This window comes from Passer domesticus, chromosome 1 (assembly GCF_036417665.1).
Source record: "Passer domesticus isolate bPasDom1 chromosome 1, bPasDom1.hap1, whole genome shotgun sequence".
NCBI classification, from domain to species: Eukaryota; Metazoa; Chordata; class Aves; order Passeriformes; family Passeridae; genus Passer; species Passer domesticus.
Window position 1 is genome coordinate 125,403,869 of NC_087474.1, and position 17,124 is coordinate 125,420,992.

The 17,124-nt window shown below is 37.7% G+C and overlaps 1 protein-coding gene across 4 annotated transcripts in view; it reads left to right on the forward strand.

The window, feature by feature from the left end:
• Nucleotides 1-17,124, forward strand: part of NKAIN3 (sodium/potassium transporting ATPase interacting 3) — a 333,546-nt gene that overhangs the window by 243,021 nt on the left and 73,401 nt on the right. For all 4 annotated transcript variants that reach the window (XR_010347042.1, XM_064387416.1, XM_064387428.1 and 1 more), the window contains exon 4: nucleotides 2,310-2,507. Coding sequence is in view for 3 of the 4 variants with exons in the window: in XM_064387416.1 (XP_064243486.1) it covers nucleotides 2,310-2,507 (198 nt within the window). In the remaining variant the exon portion in view is untranslated. The remainder of the gene's footprint in view (nucleotides 1-2,309; nucleotides 2,508-17,124) is intronic.

The following is a 17,124-nucleotide window of genomic DNA, read 5'->3' on the forward strand; positions in this document are numbered from 1 at the left end:
TCTGTTTTTACCTGCTTTGAGCGCTCAGGATGTTATACACAAAGTGAAAAGTAATTATGAAAATCTCCTCTTTTAGACTTTATCCAGAATTTCTGAATGAGAATTTATTTTTAAAAAGGTAGCAAATGATGTGATGACTTTTTGGTTGGTTTTTTGTTTGTTTGTTTGTTTGTTTGGAGTTTTTATTTGTTTTGGTTTTTTGCTTTCTTTTTTACCTGAATCACCAGCAGCCTCAAAACATGAACATGACCATCAAGTAAGCATTTTTTTAAATCACCCCAAGAGGCACACATAACAGTATTCCAGAAATGAAAGATTTTATTTATAAAGGGTTTCTACTGTTCATATGCTAAATCTTACATTTTACATGTGTTGGCAAAATTTATCAAGCTGTTTGACAAACTGGTTGTTTGTCATTGGCTGTGAACTAGCCAAGTATGAATACTGTAACAGACTATAATTTTTAAAACATAAAGACAAAAAACAATAAAGGATAAATAAACCTTCAAGAGCAAGGGAAGCTGTGACACCAACACCATGGATGCCACAACTTATTCCCCCAGTTGTGATAACAAAGTGTTACCTCACAGTATGTGATACACACTAACCCACCAATCCATATTCCTTCTCAGCAAAGGGCTTCTGAGCTAGGTTAGATTGAATATGTGTGTGCTGCTTGACAACTGGCATTTCTTTGAGTTGACAATCTTTAAAAGCACTTGATAACACTGTGCAATCTCTGGCATTGTTGTACAAAGAACGCCCTGGCTGTTTCCTGTGACTCTGTATTTATGATTATATTTTCATTAAACTGAGTTGTTTGTCAGCTTCTTATTTCACAAGCTGTTTTCATGTTGCAGCTGAAAATTTTCTAAACCAGTAGCAAGGATTGACATGCAAAGTCAAAAGACAAATGCCTCATCAACTCAAAATAATGCATTTGGAAATCTAGCAACTCTGTATTTAAAGGGTAGAGAAGTGGTGGGAAAAAAACAGCAGATCACAAAGGCAGATTTCTTACTGATCACTAGGATATAGTTAGAGTGACAGGATTTAATTCCCGTGTTAATTTTCAGGTGTGGCCAGAATAAAGGTAATTTCCAAAGGAAAATAACACATTAACTGCTTCTGTGATTGGAATCTGGACTGAATTTCCCTTTGGTCAGGGTAGAAGTAAATGGCCACAGACAGAACATATTTGTGGGATGCAAAGGGCAAATTGGTATTGTAGCAGTGCTCACAAACTGTCATGTATGGAAGGCAGGGGTATTTTGTGGGCATATGGCTGACAATTTTGCAGACATTTTTTACTTGGACTTCAGAATGGGAAACATGGGAACATAAATCTGAATTAATTATTTAAAGTATCAGTATAACTCAACTCTCATTTATCTCCAGTGAGGAGGCTTGGGTGTTTTTTTGAATTTAAATGGCATTCAACTTGAATGTATTTTTTTTTTTTGTACATGTATTTTTTATATGTTTCCTGAAGAACCAAATGTTTTGTTAATTCAATTGAATTTTCCTGCTTGTAATTCATAGATAAGCTCTTAGAAAATCTTTAGTACATTGGTAGGTTTGCCACTTTCACTGCTCCATATGGAAGTGGTATGATGTTTACTAAAATGCACAGACAGTATACATCCTGTGTGGGTTAGAGTGCAACCAGTAATCATCTGGGTATGTTTAATATCTGATCTGGAAGATGATTTGAGTGAAGAGAACTTACTGCTTTTATTTTAAACCCAGATCAGTTCACAAATTTAGGTCCTTTCGCTAAACTGAGAAGTTCATCATCTGGATGAGAAGCAGAGGGAAGAAAAGAGAGCAGGGTGCTTGGCTGGAGACATCTCATTTGAATGTGGTGATGGAAATCATCAAAGATTATGTAAATTTCATTTAGGTTGTCTCCAGTACCATGGGGTAAAAGTGGTTTTATCGTCTGTTAAAAAAAAAAAGAAAAAGGAAAAAAAAAGGAGAGTCCTTAAGTGACATTCTAACATTCTAATAAAGTAATATTAAAATTGTATTTCAGGCGGTAAGTCCAAGGGAACGTGTTTGTACAGTACCTGGTAGGATGGTTCTTATGCCAGGCAGAAGTGACTGTGCACAACTGCAAAATTAGCAATGAATATTTGCCATTTCCTCTCTCCACTTTAACATTCTATTTTCATGCTAGAATTACTGGGGTGACAATTAAGAATAATTACCTCATTGCCCTTATAATAGAAAATATCTTTTATTTCCCCTTTCTTTACCTTAAAACAGAAAGTCAAATGTGTTCACACTTTTTCGCCTCCCTCTCCTAGGAAACGGATCTCATGACCTTTAACATCTCAATGCACCGCTCTTGGTGGCGGGAGCACGGGCCCGGCTGCATACGAAGGGTGGTGCGTCCTTCCTCCCCTGGCATCCTCGAGGATTACTCCTACGTCTCCGTGACAGGCTGCATCATTGATTTCCAGTACCTAGAGGTCATTCACAGCGCTATCCAAATACTCCTCTCCGTAAGTTCACGGTTCTTCTCGTGCTGGGATTCCATTGCACCTCTCACACACAGCCTGCTCTTGTTGCATGTCCTGGAAAGGTGGTGCAGTGGGTGATGGATGGCTGCAGAGATTTTAAATTGTGTTTAATTGTGTTAGACAATTATATAATTGTTAATAATAAAATAATAATTAATTATTATTAATACTATTTAATAATATTATTAAAATGTGCACTGTTCTTTTCTTCCTTTATATCTCTTCAAGCTCTGTGCAGGCATAGCACCCATTCTGGCCATAGCTGGGATAGGTGGAAATTAAATTGAGTCCTTGGTTCTCATTCATTGAGATGTAAAGCAAAGCAAAGCAGATTTACCCGAAATCAATTTGCCTAAACCTTTCAGTAGTTCCCAATCAATGATGCCATTTATTCAGCCCTGATTGTAAAAATATATTTTACATGATACGTAGCTAAGTTTCTTCCCAGACTCAGCTATGGATTAATCCCTGAAAAAGGTCAAAAATATTAAGAATTAATGTATGTATTTATATTCAACCATGTAATTCTTTCTCTCCCTGAACTCTGCGTTTTCAGAACTCTCTACCTCCATTGACTAGATTTGTTGCAGCACCAGTCAAAAAATGCAATTACAAGAAGTTGTTATAAAAGCCTGCAGTGCAGGAAAGTGCTGGGACTCGATGAGTTGCTTTGGGAGCAACAACCCAGTCTTGGCCACAGTTTTTCCTCTTGGCTGCTTCTGCCTGTGATTGACAGGTTGTTTGGTATGAGCTGTGTGTGATCTCCTAGAAGTGGTAGCTCTTTCTCTTCATGGCTGTGTGTAGTGCAGTGCAGCTGGCTGACCCTAAGTGGTTGTACACAGAATTGATGGCCCCAGATGTCCAGACCTGTTTTAAGAACATAAATGCTCATGGCTCATGATCCTAACCATGGCCACCAGGGCATGTTAGACAGCAGGAGAACAGTCTGCAGTCCACACCTGCTCATCAGGTGAGCTACCTGGTCTGAGCAGCCAGAAGGAATGCATAGTTCTGGTCTGTTCAGTATTTCAAGCTGTTTTGCTAACAATCCGGTTTATACTACTACTTGCAAAGTAAAAGGCAACTGTGGAATAAATTTCACTGGTTAATTTAAAATTATTTTTAAATTTTAAATTATTTTTTAAATTGTTTTTAAATACAGCTGGCTGTTGATCACAGAAAGTATTTTATGCACTTATCAGTGCAGTACAATTCTGTCAAATGGCAGGAATACAAATATTAACATTAGAATATTAGAAAAAACACAATTAATATATACAAACTAAAAATATTAAATTTAAAATGATAGAATTCTGTAATAATTATAAATTTTAAGATGTAACTGGCCTTCCCTTTCTAAAGAACTCACTGATTGCTGTGCTAGATGAAATAAGAATTCAAAATTTTAATTAAATTGAAAATTTAAAATGTACCAGGAATTTATAAGGTATGACTGTGAATTAAATAGTTTCCCATTTCAAACAGTGCTTTGATTAATATAAACAATGCTAAAATTAAACTACTGTAGAAAAAGTAAGGTTTTCCTCCAGTTTTACTATCTTACGATGCTGTCCGTGGCATGTTATGATCAACATACCATGAATCTGTACTTCAGTTTCCATTATGAATTATAATTTAGGGTTGTTTCATGTACTGTGCCACAACACAGAAGTCACCACCTGGATTATCAAATAATTTGCATTTCCTTCAATTTTCTGAATACTAACAACTTGAAGAAGTTCCCATCTCTTTTGGATGCGTGACTGCTTTCCTAATTGGAGTACCAATTTCAGTTGTTAAAAGGTAATTTAGGTTGTCTTTTCAAACGACTGGGGAACTGTATGTAGATCATGAGATCATTCTTTTTACCTTTTCCTGGTAGCTAGTCCCAAAAGCAGACTATTCCTTTTTGGACCTTACTACCTACTTAATTTTCATAACATTTTTATGTAGCAATAGTAGTGTAACAAACCATTTTACAGTGAAAAAAAAACTTTATTGGCATAACAAATCATTTTATCATGCTAAGCTTTGTCCAAATGACTGGGAATGCAAACACTTCCATTTGATAAGGAGTTAGAGCCTCTGAAAGAACATGTCTGAGGGGGAAGTATTGGATACCTGTCGAGATATATAACTCACTAGCAGCATTTTTGAAAGGTGACTCTTTTTTTTTTTTTTGGTATAAAGAGTTTTATATGCAGAGAATGCTGCAGCTGCAGCTACATTAAATCCTGCTTCAGGAAACAGGCTTAACAGCCATATATTTAATTTTAACACAGTAAAAGTAAAGCTATTTTTATATCTGCTTTATAGTTGTTTCTAAATATATATTTTTATTGGTGAAACAGTAACTTTGTATCCCATCTGATTCTAGCTGCCTATTTGAGTGATTGATAGTTGAAGATGTTAAACATTTCTTTAAATTAGGGGAGAATCAAGAGAAGTAAGAGAGAATGTGAATTAATAATAAAGAATAATTATAGTTCAATTTTGTTTAAAATCTATACTTATTTGATGGAGGGTATAATATATATATTATTTTGATGAATAAATGATTCTGCAGAACGCCTTTAAAATGCAAGGCAGATCATCATTACAGAAACCTCAGTTTTCAGGTAACAAATTAATAATACAGTCAAAATGGTGACAGCTTAGCATCTTTGAGAAAGACACTTCATACATTTTTTGTTGTTATTAGAAAAATATAATGCACACTGAGTGTATTAAGTGCCAGGTACACACTGGATTCCATAGCCTGAACATTAAAAAGTTCTCCAAGTTATTGCAGAGAGATTTGTATTAGACCCAGAGCCTAATATGACCTTAACACAGTGCAGCACAAAGCCTCAAGCCAGGGTTCACAGTGCTAACTCTGGAATTAGCAGCCACAGAACTTCATCAGAGCTGAAGAAGCAAAATTAATAGATTTTGGTAGGGCAACAGGCTGACACATCTAGATGCTTCTGGGCCAGGAGACATTACTTTCTTTCAATGCTGCATTACATGAGGTGAAGTTACCTTTCCTCCCATTCTCATCAAGGTATAGAAGGACAACTTAAAATCTAGACCACTGAAAGAAGAGGGGAAGCAAAGAAAGTGAAAACCCTAAGCCTAAAAACATGCAAAACATGCTATCTCTTTGGCATGTTGATACCTATTCAGGATATTTTGAAGGAAACTTCTGGTTTACTTTGTGGAGGTCCATCTGTTGCCTCTCATAAGTGTCAATTATTGTAACCCTCAGGCTGCCTGTTGGATCTACAGAGGAGGAACGGCCACAAAAAAAAAAAAAAACCCCAACCCTCTCTTGCAAGTCATGTATAAGTTCAGAGCAAGATGTGATATAGGGAGATTAACAATATTGAATTTTTTCATAGTGAAGTAAAAAGCAGTGAGCATATCTGCCTGAGGTAAAATTATCAGTCATGTATAGCTTATCACATACACTGCCAAGCACAAAACATAAATTAAAATAGAAAAATACATTACTTTCTACAGAATATAATGAAGTTGTAATATCAGAAATATAAGAAAAAGCACTCCTAGTAGCCAAATTTGGAACTGGATACTGTGGTCATTGTGAGCAGAGTCACCATCTGCTGAAGTGTATGATGTTCCAAAAAGACTCCTTCCCAGTGCTTCTTTCAACTCATGAATTTATAAATGTATTCTCTCTCTAAGAGGCAACAGACTTCTAAAGCAGCTTCCAACAGTGTCTGAATGTTCAGTAACATGTCTACTGCTAGTAGAAAAATTGCAATCTCTGTATTACAAAATCACACAGAAGGGTTGAGGTGGGAAGGGGCCTCTGGAGGTCATCTGATCCAACTCCCCTGACACTTAGCTGCGTGCACCTAGGGCAGCCTTCCCAGAACTGTGTCCAAACAACTTTTGAATATCTCCAAGGAGAGAGACTCCTCAATCTCCCTGAGCAACCCGTGCCTAGCTTGATAGCCCTCACACTGAAAAAGTGTTTTCTGGTGTTCAGAGGGAACCTCCTGTGTTCCAGTTTGTACCATTGCCACTGGTCCTGGTGCTGGGCACCACTGAGAAGAGCCTGGCTCCATCCTCATTACCCCCTCCATCCATTACCTGGACCCAGGGCAGCAGGTGAGGCCTCAGCAGCGCTGAGCAGAGGGGCAGGATCACCTCCCTTCATCTGATGGCAGTAGTCTGCCCTATGCAGCCCAAGCTCCATCTTCATTTTCTATAAAAATGGTCCCTACCTGCCCAAAATATTAATAATTATTGTTATAAACTGATTCTAAACACTTTTTTAAATCTACCTGTTAATATTCTTAGACTTGTCATCCATACATTTGCAGTGTTATCTTGCTTTAATTAACCAGGTATGAGGATTTAATATATTTTTGAGTTTTCATCATCATCATCTTTGTTATTATTGTTGTTATTATTATTATTATTATTATTATTATTATTATTATTATTATTATTATTATTTAATAATAATAATATGATTTGTGTAATAAAGATCATAGAATCCTCTTGTTTATGAGGACTCTACTCCTCTTACTTTTTCCTCACTGTTCTCTGATTTTCTTAATCTTTATTCTTCTCTCCAGTACACACAAGCATCACATCCATAGGGAAATGATAAGCAAGGATTTGACTTAATTTCTGAATATCTGTCACTAGTCAATGCCTCATACTGACTCCATGCAATTGTCTTGCTTTGTGAATTATTTCTGCCCTGCTGTCTTCAAAGAATCTGCCAAATGTTGATTGTTTGACATAAGAATTAATTACGACATTTGGTAGACCTAAGTGCTTTTTTTTCTTCATCACCAAAGGAAAATAGAATTTAATTTTAAAAGATATTTAGCACAACGGACATTAAAATGGAGGCTATGAGTTCTTGTGTAAATAATTAATAAAGGGAAACACTGTGACTACTGAGCTATAGAGACTATGATCATGGTCAATGCTGGAGTGGCTTAATGTATTTCAGGTCATTTACCAAGCCTTTACTACTGACCCATAAATTTGAATACTTTTTGGGTTGATTTGGATGGCTCTTCCTCTATCCCTGATGTTTAGATGACCTTCTCTATGCCATTAGGAAAGCTCCAAGAATTGCTCCTAAAGAGGTTGCAAAACAGTTTTTGCCCCTGCCTTCAGTCAGCCAAAGCTGCAGTTTGGTTCATATTTATTTAAATGTAACAAAAGGTTTAATGATATCAATGTATAATGTGTCTCCTCTGGGGCATTGCAGCAACCCTTTTTCCCATTAGTTATGGCCCTGCTATTTTTATAATTGGACAGAAATGAATGTGAGGAAGCTTATCATGTATGCTCTCCAAAGAAAATCCCTGTAGGGGCTGACACCAGTGCTCAGGCAGGTTCCTTGCTTTCATTCCATTTCCTTGAGTGACGTGATTGATTCAGAAAGCCAGTCAACATTCATATATGATAAAAAAGCATGAGGTAATGTAGAGTTAAGAGCTACAGGCATTACATGAGTAAAATATAGCTGTCCTGAAAGTATTCTATATTTTCTTTAATTTTAGTTTGCACCCTTTCCACCTTTTTCATTAAAAAACAGTTGGTCTTCTTTTTCATAATAAACAATTGCAAAATGTTGTGGAAATTAACTTTTTTCATTGTCTGCAGAGCAGAACTTCAGCATTTCTTCAGAAAAGGGCATGAAAGATATGCCTGTTCTTCATCACAACCATCATCATAACAATGATAAACCTGAAAAAAAATGGAGCACTTGTCTGTTGGCCATGTGAATAGACAGTTATGGTGAGCTGTTGGCTTCTCACAGATTTATTAGTAAGATTAGTGAGATCACCAGATTATTGAAAATCAGAATAATTTTGTCAGCCTGGGCAATATTACAGAGGAGTTGTCAATCTCTGAAGTGGACTGCAGAGAGGCTACAGAGGCTTGTGCAAATTTGACTTTACCTCCAGTGCTTTGTTGTAGTTGTGTCATCGTGTTTGTACCATAATCCATGCCTTGTGCAATTCCTCCACTGTTTGTGATATTGGTTCAGGGATGCATACAGCCCAGTTCACCTTTGCCATTAGCAAGCCTTCTGTGTTATAAACATATAACCAAGAGAAAGAAAAATAGTGAAAGACTGTATCTGCACTAGCATTCTAGAAATGCCTTTATCCTTTCTTGCTAAATTTAGTTAGACATCATTATTCATGGTAATAAAATACACAAGTATATTTGTCTAATTACCAGTCTGGGTCAATAAAACAGCTATGTGAGACAGGATCAAGATAAATCTGTGGTTTTTCATCTCAGTTGTCAATCCGGGGACATCTGCTCTTTCAAGCAGCTCATTTAAAAGGAACTGAAAACCATGATACTATAGCTACTTGCATTTTCATTTGTTAACTATTATGATAAGGATTTGTCAAAAAATCTTGGTCAACTTCTACACCAAGGCTGGCTGAGACTGAGGGGAGTTCAAGCATTAGCAATATAGAAGTGCTCTGACCTTGACAGTTAATCTACATGAAAACTTAATTGTTCTACATATTTTGTAGTACTTGATGTAGAGTTGTTTGCCATTTTGCACAACATTGAAAATTACTGTGACAATTTCTGAATTGTCAAAAATGTTAGTGAAATTCTGTGCAGGAATTCTGAAATACTTTTATTTACACAAAAGTATTTATAGTAAAAATAAAACTTGATTGTTTATTTTAATTTTTAAGGAGATCATTGATATTTCATCCCAAATTATGCAAAAGAACTGCAAGTAAGTGGGAGATTTGGAAAATCCCCCATTTTAAAAAAAGAGGTTTAAAAAACCTCTGCCCATAATTGCCACACCCATGGCAGAAATACTGGCCATAGACTAAATGTCTACGACTTAGTTACTGCAGTTCTCAGATAAATGCTTTCCTTTTGATTCATTTCCTTTATTGGACTTCATTTCTGAAGTTAACATGAGCTAGCACTGAGCAGGGAACTGCAGCAGCCCAGTGCACAGTAAACATGGTGATCACTGATTCTAATACAAGTGAGTACCTCTGCAAATAAGCAGGAGAGGTGGTGAGGGAGGGAAAGACAGGTTAAAGTGCCTCAGCAAACTTGTATGCCTACATGCTATCTTTAGAGCTGAGCAGAATGCTGAATGTTGCACCAGGCATTTGGAAATCATAAGATAATAAAGTGAAAAGTGTAACAGAGATTGCCAATCTAAACCTTTTTTTTTAGAGAACACGTAAATCAAACCATTTTCATTAAGAAAAGTGAAAGCAGTATTTGCTTTGAACTTTAGGGATATTTTCTTGACTTCATCACTGGAAGCCTTTATCTCTTTGATGAGCTACTGGGACACCAAAAATCCTAGAAATTCAGAAGGCCAGAGCACATTGTTTCATAAGATATTTGTCTTCATGCCTCTCAGGACACTCATGAGCTTTCAGCTGCCTGGGAAATCAGTGCATGATAGTTTACTTGGAAGGCGGAATAAAATTTGTACCTTTCTTCCAAGCTGCAATTCAGTGCAAAGGGCTTTGCTGCATCAGGTTTGCTCCAGCTGTGAAGTTGATAAACCAACCAAGGAAATTATCTTCTTCTCTAGGCTAGGAGTTCACATGGTGATTGACAGCTCTTGATAGGCTTGACTTTGCTGGATTTGTTTGGTTTGGTTGTGTTGTTATGTTTTTTTAATTTCCAAAGAACACAGTTCTCTAACTGATTTTTACATGCAGATATGATTTGAAGTAAAGTTGTTTTGCTATTTTACTTATTCCTTAGCCTGCAGTAGTGTAAAACACACAGGCAAACCAGAGGTGAGCCTCCCACTGCAGTCTCACTGAGCCTAACAGCAATAAATGTGTGCTCACTGCTGCTCAGCATCATGATTCTTTCTGCATATTGTAGTTGATACCCATGTGCCCAGACTTTCTTATATGGGGGAAAAATATCCACTGATTAAAACCCATCTCTGTGTGAGCTTCCACTGACAGGACATTTTTCTTTTAATCATGTACTAAATCCGCAGCCTAGCTCTTTCACTGAAATTTGTTGCCTGAATGTGACTGGACTGCAGAAAGAATTCTTTTCTCAAATGCAGTCCCCAGTGATTTGCAATACTCTCTGTTTTTTCCTAGGGAAATTATAGATGCCAGGGGAAGGATTTCACTAAACAAGCAGTGAAGCAACCCATACTCCTCAAGATTTGAGGAAATTATTTGATTTTCACTGAGGAAAGAAGTCAGGCTGCGTATGCGCTCATAGAACTACTTGCCCTCCATGCTGGTTTTGCACTGGAGCCACCCACAGAAGTGATTTTTTTTTTCTGAGAGGAGCTCTTGAGAGCTTCTTCACCATATCAAGCATGGTCTCCTCCCTGTAATCCCACTTTTAACTGCTGCCCTACAGGATCTAGCAGAGTGCGATAACATTTAGCTAACATTGAACCCAACACATTAATTGGTGCATTGGCTGTGGAATCTCAAATTGGCAAACCAAAACCACTGCACTCTCAGAGCTACGCACAGAAAAACAGATGTGGTTTTCTAGGAAAATAGATTTAGATGCAGGAATATTGCAGTGCAGAGTAAGTTTTAAAAGCCCTGTGTTCTGCAAATGTTGCCTTCATAGCTTTTGTAGCTACATCTTCTTGCCCAAATTCTGTAATGAATCTGCTCATCTAATGACCATTCTTTGTTCTCTATCTAGTATTATGGAAAAAGTTAAAAGTGTAATTGTTTCCTTTTTACTCTTCAAAGCAGAGCAGGGAATCCCACCAGAAATGTGAGATCTAGCTCAGGATGTGCTTTCCCGTGTCACCACCCATGTTGGTAACGCGTTTGACTACAGGGCATGGTGGACTTGTTAAGGGACTGTTCCATCCTTTGCCATAAATACTTATCTCCTCTCAGCACTCCTGTGGAAGGTGCTGGGGATGGAAAGAGCTCTGTTCACGCAAAATCCTTGGACACGAGTAGGAAAAGGCACTGAACTGCAGTAGTGATGCAGGCGTAGTTCTTTTGCTGCTTCTGAGCCTGCCAAAGTAGGTGGCTGCCATAACATTCCTCATTCACAGATAAGGTGTGTGAATAGCTCCATGGGGGAGGCAGGAATGCAGAGGGGAATTATATACAAGGTACCAGGGAGCAGAGTTTGGGTGCCACTGCAATATACCAAGAGAGATTAATAAGAAGTTTGTCCATGACTGCAGTCGAGATGCATGTTGATAAAAACCTAAGAAATAATGCTTTAAAATATTACATTAGTAAGTTGCATAGAGTTACCTAGTGAATTTGCTTTTTTTTAAGTTCAAATTTTTCAGTGGTTGTCTAACTTGCCTAAGTTAGACACTTTAATACATTTTATAGAACAAAAGTGAGACTTTTCATAGAAAGAAAACCAACAAACACAGATGAGAAGGACAGGCTGTGTCAGACTATGTCCAGAAATAAGTAACTATAAGGATTTTAGTTTACTCTGAAGGTTCAGAATAGATAGACACTGAGTGAAATGGATGCTTGAGGCATTTCTTTGCTGTGTTTTGTTAAATAGGTAAATTAAATAGGTAAGATTTTTAGAGGTCTTGAAAGGGAGACTGATCTAAATTACTTTCAGTTTGTAAGTTTTTATGTGATGTCAAAAACTGTTCTGAAAGGACAGAATCGTGTTAAATTAGAAGCCTGAGAAGAAAATGTCATTTCTTTTCACCCATGTAAGAGGCTTAAGTTGAAACAATTGTCCCCAGGGAAGGAAAAGAATGATGAATAATGGTGTTGTTCCATAATGCTGATGTTAGTCTGAAAATAATAATTGAATAAATCAGGTGTGGCGAAAGACATCTGCTGGATCTGTCTGAATCTACAATATAAGTAAAGATTTTTCAAGAAATCATTCCTAGTGATGTGAAACTTTCTAGCTTAACTTTCCATTACCTCCTATTTGAATTAATGCTATGTAGATTAATTGATAATCATTGTGAGTGACAGTAAAAAGCGATAGGTAATTAAACAGCCTCTTAAATAAACATGATTGTTTCCATTTTTACTTATGATTTATTTAATTTATTTTAATCTTGTTATGTAACTTATAATATACCTGATACCTTCACACACATACATGCATAATATAAAAATATTACATTTTAATAGTAAATTAAAATATAAAGATCAACACAGAAAGCTAAAGTTACATCCTGGTCAATAATATCAGACACCAGCTTGAGTCTTTATTCAAGTAATATGCTGATTCCCAGAAAGAGTTTACAAAGTGTGAAAAGAGTGAAGTTTTCAAAGAGTGAAGTCTTGTGGGTGTTTGAAATATCCTCATCATTGCTTGGAGGTTTTCCTTACAAAGTTAGTCTTCTTGGTATTTCTTACCAGTAATGGCCAGGGATTGCCAAGTTCCCCTCCCTGGATACTGATTTTTACCTTGGCAAGCAGGAGTGAACTGGAAAGACCCAAGCGTCCCTTTCCTCTTCCTGGGACCATGATTCTACCCGTAACCTCACATAAAGATGCTCTCTCCAAACCAGGCCAAATAGAAGCTGAGTCTAGAATACAACTGGACTGCAAGCTTTGCACTTTCTTTACTTCTCCATTTTCTTACTTTCTCTACCACTTTTGCAGTGAGATCTGGCTTAACTATGAAGAGAGACATCTTTTCCTTCCCTGCCACGACTCTGTCCTTGCTTTAGGCAGCTGAAATCAATTTGCTACGTGTTTTGTTATGGATACAAATGACCAAGAGTAGGAGTGAATTAAGGAAATCCATGCCATGCTGGGATTACTGAGATCATTACTAATCTCACACAAAAGAGACTGTGCTAGAAGGTGTAGTTGCAATTTTTTTACTCTGTTGTTGATTTCTCTCTTCTTTTGCATGTGCTTATTTTGTTTTGCCTGAAAAGGGTCTTAGGTCTAATTAGTGATAACAGCTACCCCAGAACCTAACTTACTTTTGAAAACAACCTTAATGTTACTCCCTAAACTTTCAAATAGAGAAGAGGATTACTTTGTAGGGAAAAAAAAAAAAGAGCATACAAGTTTACTAAGGTCATTTACTTCAGCTTCCCCAATAAACATACTTCAAAATTCCTTTTCCCACCCAAAATTCAGGACAGCATATGGAACTATGTATGTGTCATATCCCATGGTCCCTACACAGGGTTGTTGGTTCTTAGGTTTTTGGAGTCATAGAATGCTTTGGGTTGGAAGGGACTTGAGAGTGCACCTAGTTCCCACTCACCTGCCATGGGTAGGAGCACCAGTTCAGTACACATTTGAAGTTTCCCCTTTCTTGGGGAAGGTGGTGAGTTTACTGCCTGTGGTAGCAGAAAATGAACCATCAATGTGATTCTTGACCGAAACAGAACTATAAAAGAAAAGAAAACTGTCTGTGCTCCATCTGTTATTTTTAGAGCAAGCTCATTTGTGGGCCGAAACTGCAGCCTCATTTAAACACTCTTCGGTCTTCAAAAATCAGTCTTGTTATCTGTACTGTGTTGTTCACTGGTAATGTGGACCATATCAGCCTCATATCTGCCTCAAGCAGAAATATTAATAGATATAATTTTAAAAAACAATTATTATTTTGAGAAATATTCCTATTATAAGGGGTTTTTTTGCCTTAGCCTTTTTTATTGTCTCGTGCAAATCCTACATAGTGGTGTAAAGATGATACTTTAATCAGGGTTTATTATACCAGAGAGTTTATCTGCTTTTTTTTAACCATGGAATTTTTTTCTAATGAAAGCTAGAATATTAATATTAAAATGTATTGATGTGATACAATGTGTAATAATAGTAACATTATAATATGATATATAAGTAACAATAGTAATACTATAACTCTCCATAGCAGTCTTATCTAATTACAGTATGTTTGAATTCATTAGATACCAAGGAAAAAAGCACAAAAGACTTCAGATTATTTTTAATCTGCACATCTTTTCACTGGCAGCTAAAATGGATTATGACAGTCCTAGAAGGAACAGTTTGCTCTTCCCCTCCAATGCTCTGCTTTCTGTATCAGTCATACTTATATTAGCAGGACATCCTCATGCTGACAGCACACTCAGTGTGCATTGCAGAGTTTCAGTAGCCCTGTCTGGACCAATGAACCCAACAGGGCCAGAAAATGAGTTTGAGCATCATCTTCTGTTTTTCCCATTGTGTGTGCATAGTGCTATCATGTTTTCCATAGGGTGGTAGAGTCCAGCGGTGTGCTGTGATAGACAATATCAAAAGCTTGACTGGAATCTGAAAAGGCTGTGTTGGCCACCAATGGTGGACACAGCACTATGACCCCCAGGGGCAGAAGCCCAGCGGGGAGGCCGGCCAGGATAGCTCAACGAGGGTCCAGGATCGCCCAGCGGGGGGCTCAGGCAACCCAAGCACGCTATAGTGATTCGCAGCTCAGCTCTTTAGTGATTTCAGCTCTTTCAGCATGCCTGGGGCCGTCACCCTGGGTATCGCCGCAGCAGACGCAGAGAGAGAGAGAGCAGCGCTGTGTGGGTTCCGCAGGGTTCTTTTATTGGGGTCTCCGCGAAGGTTCCAGTGACAGCTCTCCTCTGCCGAACCGGGCAGAGTTTAGGGGTTTTTATACCTTACAGGGGGATTGAAAACTGTCCAATAGTAAGGGTCAGGGGAAAAGTGACCTATGGATATACAGGGAGATAACAGGGTCCGAAAGGCGGAAGAGAGGGGCTTCTAAAACCTTAGTCATGCTGACTTTGGTATTTCCTAGCTCAGGCTTCTGATCTCCAGGGCCTTGCAGGCCTTGTGCCTGCTACACAGCACAGGTCAGGGATTGTGCCCAGGAGCCTGGGCACACGAACCCACCCTGTTTGGTCTGTGCTTGGACAGAGACAAGGAAAACATAGGTGCTGAGGTATGAGCCATGGCAGACACACCACTTACCCTGGGGTGGCTGTGATTGTGCCTTGGTCCATTTTATTTACACCTGCCATGTCATCCATGGAAGCAAGAGTGTCGCCCTGATTTTTTAAGATTTTCTAAGCCTTCTGATGTTTGCATTCTTGTAGCAAACTTTCTCACACACTTTCTGTAAACAACTTATTGTTTTGCATTCTTTTATGGAGGACGAGAAATTTGATAGACTGCTGGTTTGTCCAGTGTCATTGGAGATGTGGCACTTTCACCCTCCAATCCACTGTCACCTTTAGAAATCAATAAATATTGAAGTCAGAAAATAAACTTCCTTTTTTCCTGCCTTGAGAGCAGCAGCGTGTCTACGTCGTGTTGTCTCATGTCCTGTAGTGACACAAGAGTGCTGTTGAGTTTCTTTGCTTGGGTTTTCTGTGATTCAGCATCACAAATGGGGCATTTCTATGGTGTTTGTGCAGTCACAAAAACTGTTTAGGGTTTGGGACTGTGCTGGTCTTTTTGATTCCTCTTCCCCTGTTTTCCATGCCACCTGTCTGGTTTTCATTGTCCACTATAAGGAGGCTGCATTGGCCAATTGTGAGACTACACACAGCCCCACATTAATGAGAATTCATACTTCACCACTAGGTATTCCTGAGGAAATGTATTCAATTTCACAGGAACACAACTGCCTGGTAGCATGCCTGAAATTTCATACAGACTCTTCAGTTCCTTTATCAAACATGGGGGGATGTTCAATTTACTCTTGTGATAGAGTGTCTGAAAGAGTTAGGTGTTTGCTTTTGGTTTTAAGACTTTCAGAAATTCTTCTTACTTTAATGATTTGTGGGTTTTGTCCAGAGACAATGGATGTGGGACTCCACAGGAGGTCTGTAAGCAAAAAGAATAAATAAAGTTATAATCTCTTAGGTGTTTGTTTCTTCATGATCTGAAATTGGCAGATTCTCACACCTCCAGGCTAAGAATATTTTATAGTTACTGGTGTTTTCTCCTTCGGTCTGTTAGTTTCAGTCTAGAGGTGCTGCTTGAAAATAGCTGATGTGGGATTTTTCTTTTTCATAGGGGAGTAATGCATTTTTATTAAAATATTGTAAACTAACACCACTAAAACACACCACCTTTTTCACAGGAAATAATTACAATGTAATAAATGGCAATATAGAGTTGTAAAGCTGATGCGAGTGAAAAAAAGTCCCTAGGTGCTCATTGGTAAAGAATTTATGTAGGAAACAATAAATAAGGAGAAGATTGTGTAGACTTTGCAGTTTCTAGGATTCTCACATGTTTCCTAGCAATTTTGTTGAACCTACCGCACTCGTTGCAATAGATAGGGTGTTTCTAACACAAGAATTGAGTTCTTGTGTTTCATTCAATTTTTTGTTGGGTTTTATAAAAGGAATGAAAGAAGTATTCCCCCTGGTAAAAAGGAGTGAACCCACACATTAGCTATGTAGGGTGCCAGATTTCATGAAAGACCAAAGGAGTATCATCATGATATATTTATTTCTAATTACATATTTAACTGCATATCAAGTCATACGGGGAAATAATGTAATCCAGAAAAAAAGGCTTTATTCACTTAAAGCTCTCCTAACTTGAATGTTTTTTGCTGTTTCAAATACTTTGAATAGAAATGACATTGAAAAGTTCTTGATCTTTAAACCCTTCCAAACCCTCTTTTTTGCTTTCATATTAATACTCTCGACCTCTTTCTTTGGGGTTGAAAG